Below are 14,372 nucleotides of genomic sequence, written 5' to 3'. Positions count from 1 at the left end.
GGATCACGAGTTCGAGGCCAGCCTGGGCTACACACTTTTTGCCGAGCAGTGGTGGCGCACGCCTTTGATCCCAGCATTTGGGAGGCAGAGGCGGGCGGATTTCTGAGTTCGAGGCCAGCCTGGTCTACAGAGTGAGTTCCAGGACAGCCAGAGCTACACAGAGAAATCCTGTCTCGAAAAAAAAAAAAAAAAGAAAAGAAAAGAAAAAAAGAGAAAAATGCCATAATGAGCCCGGTGGGAGATCAGTTGAGAGTACAGATATAGACACATGTGTTTGAATGCTTGGCCCACAGGGAGTGTTACTATGAGGAGGTGTGGTCTTGTTGGAGTGGGTGTGGTCTTGTTGGAGTGGGTGTGGCCTTGTTTGAGGAAGTGTGTCCCCGTAGGAGTGGGCTTGGAGATATTTTCCCATGCTCAGGCTGTGCTCAGTGTGGAAGAGAGCCCCCTCCTGACTGCCTGCAGAAGACAGCTTCCTTCTAGATGCCTTCAGATCAGGATATAGAACTCTCAGCTCCTCCAGCACCATGTCTACCTGCATGCTACCTTGCTTCTCACCATGATGACAATGGACTGAATTTCTGAAACTGTAAACCAAGCCCCAATTAAATGTTTGCCTTGACTTATCAAGGCAAGTTGCCTTGGTCATGGTGTCTCTTCACAGCAATGGAAACCCTAAGACAGGACTTGAGTTTGAGTTCCAGCACCCATATGATAGGTGGCTCACCAGTAACTGCAGTATCAGGGGGAATCTGATGCCTCTGGCCTTCATGAGCACCTGCACTCACACACACTTACTCACACATGTACATAAAATGTTTAAAACTGTCACAATGAAACCTAATTCTTTGTGAGAAAACAAAAATACCAAAGCTAAAATGGTTAAACACATAAGATTAAATGCCCAAGCTGGGAGGTGATGGCTTGTACCTTTAATCCCAGCACTTGGGAAGCAGAGGCAGGTGGATCTTTGTGAGTTTGAGATCTAGCCTGGTTTACAGAGGAACAAGTTCTAGGACATCCAAAGCTACACAAAGAAAGCCTGTCTTGAAAAACAAGAGTTGCCGGGCAGTGGTGGCGCATGCCTTTAATCCCAGCACTTGGGAGGCAGAGACAGGTGGATTTCTGAGTTCGAGGCCAGCCTGGTCTACAGAGTGAGTTCCAGGACAGCCCGGGCTACACAGGGAAACCCTGTCTCAAAAAAAAAAAACAAAAAACAAACAAACAAACAAAAACCGAAAAAAGAAAAACAAGAGAAAAAAAATGAAAGAAAATGATCAAATTTATTAGTAAATGAAATGCTTTCAGATCTGATAACACTCTACAAGGATAAAACAAATTTAGAAACACCAAACATCAGTCAGTGTATAAAATATAGGTGTTCTCAGGCACTGCAGGTGGTATACTGTATACTGTAGCTACATCCACTTCACTCTAAGAGCTTTTTGGTAGAACTTAGCCAATTTAATATATGTGGAACCTGTGATCCAACGGTTCCTATCCTGGAGTTACAGCCCAAAGACATTCTTGTACAAGTGTTGTACATTCTTGTACAAGCTTAGTGGGAGTGTTCTCCTCCATGTGCAAAGTCCAAGGTTTGATTTCCAGTACCTCAGAATTGTCATACAGACTCAGTAAGGGCTATGTATAGTGGCACCATTGTCCATGGGAGAAAGTTGGGAGCAGATGTTTTACATCATTGGAAATAGGCAAAATGCACACTGATACCAAATGAGTCACCAGATTCAATTAAAATGATTCAGCATGTTCCACGATGCTGAGTCAGGAAAGTGAGGAAGGTACCTGATAGACATACTGCTCTCTCACCTACGAGAAACTAACAAAGGAGTATATTTTACAGGAAAATACAATGATAAAACAGAATTCCCAGCACCACACCAAAAAGAGGATGAACTGAGAAAGAGGATTATAAGGTAAAAATTTTGCTGTTGTTTTGAGACAAGGTCTCTATGTAGCCCTGGTTAGCCTAGAATTCTCTATATAGACCAGGCTGGCCTTGAGCTCAGAAATGGCCTGAATCTGTCTCACGGGTGCTGTGATTAAAGGCATGCACTACTGTGTCTGGAAAAGAGTATATAATTTGAAAGATACTTGAAGCCATGAGTAAAAGAGAGTTGGGGTAGAAGAGAGTTGCCCAAGGCTAGCCTATTTCTTTTTCTTTTGCGTGTGTGTGTGTGTGTGTGTGTGTGTATGTGTGTGTGTGTGAATGAGTGTTTTGCCTGCATGTTTGTCTATGTACCATATGTGTGCTTGGCACCTGTGAGCCACAAGAGTATGTCAGATCCTCTGGAATTGAAGTTGAACCTGGATCCTCTGTAAGAGCAAGAAGCCCTCCTATCTTCTCTGGTTCTATAGCCTCTGTTTCTTAATAATACAGATTAAGACATTTAACCCTTTCAAGCCTGACTTCCCCCCATTTAATAAAGGAGAAAATATTCCTTTCTCTTTGGGAAGTTACGGAGTGTAAGTGTTGGTATGTATGAAGAGTCATATCCCATAGCTTACCCAACACTTTCAGCCTGGGGGTTGTTGAATACTTTGATGGTGACTGGAGATTTGTGATACTCTCCTTTATAAATTGTACTCATTTTATTTGTCTTCAGTTTGGTCCATGGAGGTCCAAGATGTTCCTTTGGAATCTCCTTGATTTGGAGATCTTGTGGGATCTCCCACGTGGGTTTTAGTAAGCCTGAGACAGAAGAAGATTAAAAAGTCAGTGTGCTAGGAAAGTGCTGGAAAGGAAGTGACCTCTTTGTGATGTGGGAGGGAGTGCCACCCCATGAACCAGAACTGGTCCTGGCTAGAGCTTCTCAGGGCAGAAGGTCCTCTGCTTCTGAGTTACACATAGAGACACAGCTAACTAAAGTTGGCAGTGAGTTTCATGTACTTTCTTGTCCCCCTCTTCCAACCTATTTTTTTTTTATTACAATGCATGGGAATTGAATCAAGGAATTTGCATATGCTCAGCAAATGCTTTACCATTGAACTATGTCCCTAGCCTCCTTTTGAACTACATCCCTAGCCTCCTTTTCCAATCTTGCCTATCTTTCTGGCCTTAACCACAGCCTCTCTCATCTCAGAGCCATCTCTACTCCTATTGCCGCATGACTTGGCACTAGATACCTGGCATCGTATCTAGTTATTTCAGATCAAATAGAGACATGGTTCAAGTTCAGCAACTATATTGCTGTCAGCTGGATGGCTGTTTCCTCATGGACTGAAACATTTTCTTCCTCAGAATTTCACAAAGCTCATAGGAAACTTACAAGACCAAGGAAGCTCAAGAAAATTACAGGACTCACAGAAGTCTCTCCATAGTAAACATTGCTGAGTGAGAGAAAACTCTTGTGTAGGAGACCGGTGATCCAGCTTTTCTAACTTATTGCTGACACTACTGTGGGAAGTTTTTAGGCCATTCAAGTACCTAAGATCACCTATATTCCCATAAATAACTCCTCACCCATGCTTCTGAAAGTAATGGTAATATTTGGTTCTCCAAGATTTAGATAGAATCATCGTTTGGACTGTGTGCCAGCTAGTTTTATGCCAACTTGACACAAGATAGAGTCATTTTGGAAGAAGGAACCTCAATTGAGAAAATGCCCCCACCAGATTGGCCTATGGGGGTTTTCTTGATTGACGTGGGCGTGTCTAGCTCACTCTGTGCAGTGCATGAGTGTGTGTCTGCATGTCCATATGTATACCACATGTGTATATGGCCCCCAAAGACAGAAGAAGGCATTGGATTCCCTGAAACTGGAGTTGCGGGTGAGTGTAGACGCCATATGAATGCTGGAACTGAATCTGGGTCTTTTGCAGAACTAGTGGAGGTTTGTAACAGTTGAGCCATCTCTCCAGTCCCTATCCACCTTTTGAGACAAGATCTCTCACTGAAATCTGTAGCTTGCTGACTGGCTAGATTTGCTGGCCAGTGAGCCCCAGAGACCTTCTCGTCTTCAACTTCCAATGTTGAGATCCCCTGCCTATTTTTTTTCTTAAATGTAGATGCCAGGGATTCAAACATAGGTCCTCATGTGTGCAGCAAGCAACTTACCCCCTGAGTCATCTCCAAAGCCCTTGGTTTGAATTTCTTATGGATCGGCAGTAAATGAACGCAAGCTTTGTTACTGCTATAGTTTGCCTGTTAGATGTCTCTAGAGGCCTATCTGTCCAGAGCTTGCTTCTAGGGTGATACTGTTGGGAGGTTGTGGAGACAAATAGTGGGTCCTAAGGTATCTGGAGGCTTCTAAAGGGGATTGTGGAACCCCAGGCTCTTCCTCCTTCTCTCTTTTTTACTTCTTGACTTGCAAGTGAGTGTTTACACTTCATTATGTTTGTCTATCTGATAAGCTGCCTTGCCACAGAGTCAAAAACAACGGGACTAATAAACTAATCATAACTTCTTCAAAACTGTGAACCCAAGTAAACCATCTCTTTCTAAGCCACTACCTGGGGTATTTGTTACTATAACAAAAATTTGACTGATATAGATGCTATTCATAGAGAAACTTATAATTATTTTAGCATTCTTTCTTAAAAATTATTTTTGGTAGTGAGCCTAACTTTAATGGCTGAGCCATCTCTCGAGCCCTTAAAATTATTTTGATTGATTGATTGAGGCAGATTGATTTATTGATTGACTGATTGAAGCAGGGTTTCTCCGTATAGTCCTAGTTATCCTGGAACTCACTATGTAGATCAGGCTAGCTTCAAAGTCAGAGGTTCGCCTGCCTCTGTCTCAAGTACTGGGATTAAAAGCGTGCACCACCATGCCTGGCCTATTTTAGTATTCTGACAGGTCCTATGGATTTCTTGCTGGTGAAGAGGCCACTTTCAAATGCTACTTCATGGACAGAAGCCTGGGTTAACTGTGACCACATCCCAAAACCTGTGAGCTGTTTCCAGTACTAACCAGCAAAGGAAATGGAGCAGGCAGGAGCAAAGCAGAGAGATGGGTTCTAGCTTGGGAGCACTCGCTGCATCGGGGGAGGGACACTTACATTGCTTCAGGGTTCTGTTGATTTCTTCCATGCCAATTTGCAACTGCATCAAAATAACTTTTATGTTTTCATTTCTGCAGGAAAAAGGGGGCAACACATGTTTAAAAATACAAGTGTTAAATTGAAACTACGTGTGCGTCAAAACCAAAATGTTAATTAAAACCGCCAAGGTGACAGTCTTTAAACTCTAAATGGTCTCTTGGTAGGAAATAGTACTGTTAATAGTCGCCTCTGCATGTGTATTCATACCTGCATGCCACCATGCTTCCCGTCATGATAATGGACTACATCTCTGAACTATAAACCGGCCCTAATTAAATGTTTTCCATGAGTTGCCATGGTCATAGTGTCTATTCGCAGCAATAAAACCCAAACTAAGATAGAAGCCAATCCTGCCCTCTACATGAAATCAACCTCTCCGTGTTACCATAACATGCCCACCTTCCCTAATCCCTGGATTCTCTTTTCTCCTTGATGGTATTTGGTACAATTACACATGTCTTAGTTGCTCTTATCACAAAATGTATTCATTTGCTTAACAGTCTTCTCGTTTGTCCCATTTAGATGTCTTCTGACAACCGGACACCAGCCTCCGTATCAAGTCGACAGCACAGTTACTCCTCTGGGCTCGGGCATCTAAAAGACTTATCCATGTGTTCTCCTGTCCTTGTTTGCTCTGTTACTGTGATAAACACTGTGGCCGAACGACATTTGAAGAGGAAAGGGTTTCTTTATTTACTTAGCTTACATATGACAGTCTATCATCGAGGGAAGCCAGGGCAAGGAGCTTAAGGCAGGAACCTGGCAGCTGAAATTCAGCAAAGACCATAGGGGACAAAGCTTACTGATGGGTGTGCTTTCCGTGACTTACTCCACTTGCTTTCCCGTACAACCCAGGACCACCAGCCCAGGGGTGGGACCTCCTAACAGAGCCACTCCCACAGGCGAAGCATTCAAGCACATGACTCTATGGGGGCCAAACCTATTCAAACCACCACAGGGTGTTAAATCCTTCAGTTAGAGATGGTTGTGAGCCATTGTATGGGTGCTGGGGAATTGAACCCAGGTCCCTCCCACATCAATCTAATGGAAAAAAAATCCTCACAGACTTGCCTACAAGCTAATGTGTTGGAGCAGTTTCTCAATTTGAGGTTCCTTCTTCTCAGATGACAAGAATTTTGTAAGCCTGCTTGTATGTCTGTGTGAAGATATCAGGTCTTGGAGTTAGACTCTCTGATGGTTTGAATAGGAATGGCCCCATAGACTCATGTGTCTGAATGCCCGGCCCAAATGTAGTGGTGCTATTAGGAGGTGTGACCTTGTTGGAGTGGGTGTGGCCTCGTTGGAGGAAGTGTGTCACTGTGTGGGCTGACTGTGAGGTCTCATATATATGCTCAAGTCTGGCCCAGCACCCTTCCTTGCTCCTGTTCTCTCTACCCAAATGCTTACCATTGGGTTTCAGACCCTTTACTTCTGTGCTTTCTCTATCAAAGAATTCAGATCACTCCCCTGGAGTATCTCTCTCTCTCAGACAGAGACTTGCTCCATTTGCTTTCTTGCTTTCATAAGGCCTCCATTCCCTTTGCAGCAATAGGATAAATCCTGCCTAGTTCCTGCTTCCAGGCCCCTTGGCATATTAGCTAGGCCAGGATATGTCACATGATACTACTGTGGGACCTCTCCTAGTGCTCTCTCATTAAAAGGCCTCATTATGATGGCTGTCTATGGAACCTGGGTTCCCTAGAAAAGCAGTCAGTGCTCTTAACAGCTGACCCATCTCTCCAGCATCCCCTTCTATCTTTTAGATAACAGTGTTGGGATTCATAATACTGGGTCATCACAAGTCTAAGGAGGTCATGTTTGCCCATGCTTCCTTTGTCTTCCTTTGCCCGGTGACCTAGGCTCATCTCTTATCCCCCACCTCCAGCTTAGACCATGCCTCGCTTCTCTAGAGTCTGGCCCTCCATTACGTTCAATTAGAAGGCCAATCTAGTTCAGGCTTACATTACCTCACCCTCTAAAATGCTCTCCTCAGTTCACACTTCCATTCTGACTCTCAGGTAGGTTGAATTACTGGCTCTACCTATTGACTTCCAGGTAGTGACCATATACAGCCACACTCTTGCCATAGCAACAAAGAGGGTAAACTGTGTACCTTCATCAACTTCATGCTGAGTTTTGCCAGATGGCTTGTTTCAGAGGATGTAGCTAAAGTAAAGACTTGAAACACGGTAGTTCAATTAGGGTTTCCTCTCTGCAGTTCTACTACAAAGGCAATTGTGTCTCTGCGTGGCTAGTTCTTTCTTTGTCAAGGTGTCCAGTCAAACGTTACTCTGCCTGTTCTTTCTGAACCTTTGTGTGCCATTACCCTACTTTGTGACTTTCACTTAGCTTTCTATCAGCAGGGCTTTGTATTCCTTGAGGTTAGAGATTTTGTCTGTTTTGTTCTGGACTGTAACCCTAAGATTTAGAACAGTGTTGTGTACACTGTACCCAACCCACACTTCCTTGGTTTGCTTTAATTGATTCTTTTTACTGGACAATCTTCATCTTAAGTGACAGTGAGTCCCACTGTACTGGCTGGTTTTGTGTATCAACTTGACACAAGCTGGAGTTACCACAGAGAAAGGAGCTTCAGTTGAGAAAATGCCTCCATGAGATCCAGCTGGAAGGCATTTTTTCAATTAGTGATCAAGGGGGGAGGGCCCATTGTGGGTGGTGCCATCCCTGGGCTAGTAGTCCTGGGTTCTATAAGAAAGCAAGCTGAGCAAGGTAGGGAAAGCGAGTCAGTAAGTAACATCCCTCCATGGCCTCTGCATCAGCTCCTGTTTCCTGACCTGCTTGAGTTCCTGTCCTGACTTCTTTTGCTGATGAACAGCAACATGGAAGTGTAAGCTGAATAAACCCCTTTCCTCCCCAACTTGTTTCTTGGTCATGATGTTTGTGCAGGAATAGAAACCCTGATTAAGATACCTATAGAATCTAAGAACAATAAGTTATGAATTGGAACTCCAGATATTTTTAAGAGCGAGTAGAGAAGCAGAGGGGACTCACGAGCAGGTAGCAACTCGCCCCCTATTTCACAAAGGCTTCCCCAGATTTCACCAGTCTCACCATAGCAGGATTTCTGAGTCACAGGCTCACACAACTGTTTAAACTCCTCTCCTTTGGCAAATCAAAGTGAGACTAGGATGCTCCCTGAGTCCATCTGCTTTTTCATCCTACCCCTAGCCCCAGCCTACTCTTTCTCAGCCTTTGGGAGACTCACCTGCAGTCTTCCGTTGCATCCTGTTGATCTTCCCGCTGCCAGGAGGCTCGTTGACTGACATCTGAAACGAGCTTCCATTCATCAACCTGAAGCAGCAGCAAGAGCTCCTCCCAGACGTCTCTCAGCTTCTCATTCACTTCATGGAAGAGGATCTTATCATTGCCCACAGTTACAAACTTCCAAATATTGGACTTGTTGCTGAACTTTTCTATCTGCTGGTTAGCCTCCTTCAGGACTTCCTCAAAACGGCCCAGGGCAGCAGTAATGTCATCGGGCAGGTTCTTCTCTCTTTGGGCCTGGAGCCTCTGGAGAGGCTGTAGCAGGCCGTGCACACGGTTTCCCAGACGCTGGCACTGTTTCCGGCAGTATTTCATCTTTTCACACCGTTCATAGATGAGGTAGCCTAACTTGATGATCTGTCCCAATTTATCCATACCTGAAAGAGATGCATAGATTTGCTGAAATACTGCAATCCCCAGTGTATCTAATATTCAGTTAATGGAAGGTCAAGGGTATCTGTGATCTCAACACCAGAAACGGGATCCCTCCACCATGTAAGACAGAGACAGTTTAGCTGGGCAGTGGTGGCGCACGCCTTTAATCCCAGCACTTGGGAGGCAGAGCCAGGCGGATTTCTGAGTTCGAGGCCAGCCTGGTCTACAGAGTGAGTTCCAGGACAGCCAGGACTATACAGAGAAACCCTGTCTCGGAAAACCAAAACCAAACCAAACCAAAACAAACCAAAACAAAACAAAACAAAAAGACAAAGAGGCAGTTTGCTGTCTGCCACATCTGTTCTATCCCTGTAACTAAGCTTGACCTGGGAAGTATTGGTCACCAAGCACTTTATCTTCAGCTTTCACTGCAACACCTGAGCTCATGTGACTAGCACCTGGCTATGGGTTGTGAGTGGATGGGATTTGTGCTACTTTGGGCTGAGATGGGTTTGCAAAGAGAGGCTCTCAGGGATACTGGTATTCAGAAGAATGGATCCCGGGCTCCTGCATAACTGCTTGGAGGAGAATTGCCATGTTGCTAGGATTTCTGCTATGGACTATGATCGAAGATACTGTCTCAATTGTATGAAAGCCATTATATTTTGAGGCCATCTTGGTCTTATTACTTAGCCTATCCTAACACAGATGTCCTGTTGAAGTATGAGAAATACCTCCAAGGGCCAAACAGGCAACTGAAACCAGTAGAGTGAGCTGACTTAGCATTAGTCTCAATTGCTGCAAAGAAATATGTTTCCAGCCAGGTATTGTGGTGCTAAAATATTAGCATATGGGAGGCTGTGGTAGAAGGGTCACAAGTTCAAGGCCATCCCAGCTACCTAATGAGTGCCTGTCTCAAAAACAACAACAAAAAATCCAAAGCTGGTGTTTTAGCCCAGTGGTGGAGTGTTTGCCCAGTGCTGGCTAAGTCTCTGTGTGAGTGATCCCTAGTACAGCTTAGAGAGAAGCTCCTGGAGCTGGAGAGATGGTTTAGTGGTTAAGAGCATGTGCTGCTCTGTTTTTTTTTTTTTTTTTTGGTTTTTCGAGACAGGGTTTCTCTGTGTAGCCCTGGCTGTCCTGGAACTCACTCTGTAGACCAGGCTGGCCTCAAACTCAGAAATCCGCCTGCCTCTGCCTCCCAAGTGCTGGGATTAAAGGCTTGCACCACCACTGCCCCTTGCATGCGCTGTTCTTGCAGAGGAGACTCACTGTGTGCTCTTCTGACCTCTGAAGGCACCAGGCACACACATGGTGCAATACATGCATACATACATACATACATACATACATACAGGCTAAACATTCACACATAAGAGATAAGATCATAAATCTAAATCTGAAAAGCATCCTTTCGGTTTCTGGGACTTCGAGTGTGTCTCTTACTTCTCCATGTTTCTCTTTTTTTGAGATGGGCTCCCGCTATGGATCTCAGAATGGCCTTGTTCTCCCTGTTGCAGTCTCCTGGTACCCTCTGTTTTTGATAGAGGGAGGAGTCCATTGACTCACACCCTTTCTTCAAATCCTATAGGAAAAAGCTATGAACTGGCCCTTGGGCCCACAGTCTGTCTGAAAACGTGTGGAGGTTATTGAGCAAGCTGACATCTGCTTTTCTGCAAGGATAATGGGCCTCTCCTTTTCTCAGCAGCAGCCAGCAATCCGGACTGTCATGTCAGATCTCTTGATTTTAAATCTTGCAAGCAAGCCAAAGAGTGTTCTTAAAATGCTGCCAGGGGCTGGGAGATATTTCAGTCCACAAAGTGGTTGCTGAATAAGCCCGAGTTTGGATCCCCAGCACCAATAAAAAACAAAACAAAACAAAACATATGGGCATGGTGGTGCACATTTGTGAGTCTGGCTCTGGGAGGACCAGTTCCCTCAAGTTGTTCTCTGGCCTTTACATGTAGACAGACAGACAGACCAACAGACACACACACACTCACACACACTTTAAACAAACAAATAAAAATAAAAAATAAATCGGAGAGCCATAGGGAGACAGGTGACCTTGACCTCTGACCTTCTCACACACGTACCTGACACCGCATGCATACAAACATTCAGTTCACACACAGAGTCACATTTTTTTTTTAAAGTAACAACCAACAAACACTTTGTGGTCCAACCCAGGTAGATCAAATAAAACGTATCTGCTAAAGGAACACTGCCAGTCCTGATGGCCACCTTAGTCACAGCTGGCCTAGGATATTCAGGATTGCAATGAAAATCAACTCTGGGAAACAGAGGCAGGAGAATTCCTGCGAATTTGAGGATAGCCTGGGCTACAGTATGAGATCTTGTCGGGGGAGGGAAAAAAAAAGACTGCTTCGATCAGTCTCATTGGTTTTCTGTCTCTTTTCCTGTGGTGCATATACACGCAAATCATTCATACATTGAAAATAAAATAAGTAAATATTTTAAAAACCAAAAACAATTGGCTCTAGAGCTAAGTTGGATGGACAGAATGCTTGATGAGTAAGTGCCTGGCTCCTCTGAGAGAGCTCAGGAAGCCACTGTTTCCTTCAATCTCCCTCTCTCCTGTGAATACAAGTGAGACACCACAGGGCCCTTATCCTACAGCTTGTAATGAAGTTTACAAAGGATGACAGAAAAAAAAAAAAAAGAAGATTCTAAGTTGATGACAACTGATCCTGAAACCTATGTTACTCCTATCTACAGGTTGCAACTTTCCCTCTTCTCCTTTTTTTTTAATCTTTATTTTTATTTTGTGCATAGGAGTATTTTGCCTGCAAGTATGTGTACCATGTGCATGCAGTGCCTCTGGTGGCCAGAAGAGGGCACCATTGGGTCTTTAGGCCTGGGCTTAACAGATGATTGTGAGCTGCCATTTGGGTGCTGGGAATTGAATCCCTGGTCCCCTGGAAGAGCAGATGGCACTCTTAGCTGCTGAGCCATCTCTCCAGACCCCCTCAGCCTTCCTTTTGTTGAAGCCAGTTTGAGTCATGTGCTCTGCTTGCAACCAAAGGCAACTAACTAGAGTCCATAATGAATGACAGTTACCATAGCAATGGATCTCTTCGCTCGCAGCACACTGAGTGCTGCAGCATCACCATTGCATTCTCATTTGATAGATGAAGATGTTGTTCAAATGAGCTCAAAGCCATGGAAACAGATCCAGAGGCACTCTTGGCTTTTGAGACGGGGTCTCCCTATTGTAGTCCTGGCTGTCCTGGAGTTCAGTATGTAGATCAGGCTGGCCTCCAGCTCACAGAGATCCTCAGAACTTTGCCTCAAAAAAAATGCTGCAATTAAAGATCTATCTATCTATCTATCTATCTATCTATCTATCTATCTTCTACCTATTTTTGAAACAGGGTTTTTCTATGTAGTCCTGGATGTCCTGGAACTCACTCTGTAGGCCAGGCTAGCCTCAAACTCAGAGATCCGACTGCTTCTGCCTCCTGAGTGCTGGGTTTAAAGGTGTGCGCCATTGTTGGGAATTGGTTCTAATCTTCTCTCTTATTTTGGCTCCCAAGAGCCGCACTTCCAGACCTGAGGGTCCCTGCCCCCAGCTGGCTTCTATTGGTAATAAAGAATTGCCATGGGGCTGGAGAGATGGCTCAGAGGTTAAGAGCACTGACTGTTCTTCCAGAGGTCCTGAGTTCAATTCCCAGCAACCACATGGTGGCTCACAACCATCTGTAATGGAATCCAATGTCCACTTCTAGTGTGTCTGAAGACAGCTACAGTGTACTCATATACATGAAATAAATAAAATAAATCTTAAAAAAAAAAAAAAAAAAAGAATTGCCATACAGCCAATGGCTGGGCAAGGAGACGGAGCGGGACTTTTAGATTGTTCCAGACGGGCAAGGGTCTAGGGAGGGAGGGAGAGAGAGAGAGAGAGAGAGAGAGAGAGAGAGAGAGAGAGAGACTCAGATGGAGAAGAATAAGATTTAGGAGCTTAGGAGCTGCAGGAGAGAAAGCATCTTATAATGTAGGTGGAAAAGGAATGCGGCCCTAAGGGGAAGGGGAAGGGGCCCAGAAGGTAACAGAGCCGCAAAGATAAAATAGAGATTTAGAAGGTGTTAAGCCAGGCATACCGGAGGAAAATGTGTGCTAGCCGCGGGGAGGCTTAAAAATGCCCAGCCTTTGAACTAGTCAAGACATATCAAAATTAGCTGTCGTGCGCGAATGTGTGTGTGTGTGTGTGTGTGTGTCTTTCATTTGCAAATCCAGAGAGCTCTTGGGCAGGTGGGGCGTGTGTGCGCCCAGGCAAGAGTCAAAGCGGTTTAACTAATTCACTGTTACACGCCACCATTGCATGGCTAGAGCTGCTAATTTTTATTTTATGTGTGCAAGTGTTTTGCCTACATGTCTATCTCTGCACTACATGTGTGTAGAGCTAGGGGGTCAGATCCTCCGGAAGTACAGTTTGTCATGTGAATGCTGGGAATCAAACCTGGGTCCTCTGGGAGAGCAACCAGTTTTCTTAACTGCTAAGCCATGTCCTCAACCCTCAAAATGCTCAAAGCCATGGTGGCTCACAACCATCTGTAACAGACACACATAAAATAAATAAATCTTTAAAAAAAATAAAACATGAGTCAAAAAGTCAGACTAAGAGGACTGGAGCGATGGCTCAGTGGTTAAGAGCATTGACTGCTCCTCCAGAGGTCCTGAGTTCAATTCCTAGCAACCACATGGTGGCTCACAACCATCTGTAATGGGATCTGATGCCCTCTTCTGGTGTATCTGAAGACAGCTACAGTGTACTCACATAAAACAAATTAAATAAATCTTATCAAAAAAAAAAAAAAAAAGTGAAACCAAGCAGCCAAACTGAAACTGAGCATGTGAGCAATTAGTTTTCTTCGTCCACAGGATTCCTGCAGGAGGCACAGGCATTAATGTCAGGGTATTCTTTAACGGCTGACCCATCTCTCTAGCCTGTCAGGGTGCTCTTCAACAAAATCAATGGATCTTGGGGCCCAGCCGTTCCCAGATGGTGAGCCCAAGAGCGTCAAGGCTCTTATTTGAATGTTTGAGAGCAAAGGAGAAAAATCTGGAAGTAGTACTACACATATTAATTTACTCTTACCCCCCTCCAATTAAAAAAAAAAAAGTCAGATATATCTGGGCTTGGTGGCATAGCTTTAAATCCAGTACTTAGAAGACAGAGACAGGTATCTCTGTGAATTCGAGACCAGCCTGGACCATACAGTGAGTTCCAGGCCAGTCAGAGCTACACAGTGAGATCCTGTTTCAATAAACAAATAAATACATAGTCTAAAAAAAGTCAGATGCTCTTTTAAAAACATTACATTAGACTATTCATGAAATGGGCCCCAGAAAAGGACGAGAGAATTCATACTTAAGAACTGGAATCGTAGCCGGGTGGTCGTGGCACATGCTTTTAATCCCAGCACTTGGGAGGCAGAGGCAGGTGAATTTCTGAGTTCGAGGCCAGCCTGGTCTACAGAGTGAGTTCCAGGACAGCCAGGGCTACACAGAGAAACCCTGTCTGGAAAAAAACAAAAACAAAAAACAAAAAACAAAAAACAAAAAAAACCCAAACAAACAAAAAAAAACAAAAAAAGAAAGAAAGAAAGGAAGGAAGAAAGAAAGAAAGGA

The 14,372-nt window shown here is 44.3% G+C and overlaps 1 protein-coding gene across 1 annotated transcript in view; it reads right to left on the bottom strand.

Moving 5' to 3' along the window:
• Mlkl (mixed lineage kinase domain like pseudokinase) overlaps nt 1–14,372 on the bottom strand; it is a 31,765-nt gene that overhangs the window by 16,619 nt on the left and 774 nt on the right. Inside the window, exons 2-4 of the mRNA XM_028768721.1 lie at nt 8,287–8,722; nt 5,019–5,092; nt 2,524–2,707 (exon numbers count right to left, since the gene is read on the bottom strand). Coding sequence (XP_028624554.1) covers nt 2,524–2,707; nt 5,019–5,092; nt 8,287–8,720 — 692 coding nt within the window. The 5' untranslated portion in view covers nt 8,721–8,722. The remainder of the gene's footprint in view (nt 1–2,523; nt 2,708–5,018; nt 5,093–8,286; nt 8,723–14,372) is intronic.

Source organism: Grammomys surdaster, unplaced genomic scaffold (assembly GCF_004785775.1).
Source record: "Grammomys surdaster isolate TR1022 unplaced genomic scaffold, NIH_TR_1.0 187, whole genome shotgun sequence".
Classification (NCBI taxonomy): domain Eukaryota; kingdom Metazoa; phylum Chordata; class Mammalia; order Rodentia; family Muridae; genus Grammomys; species Grammomys surdaster.
This window is presented reverse-complemented; position numbering and strand designations above follow the sequence as displayed.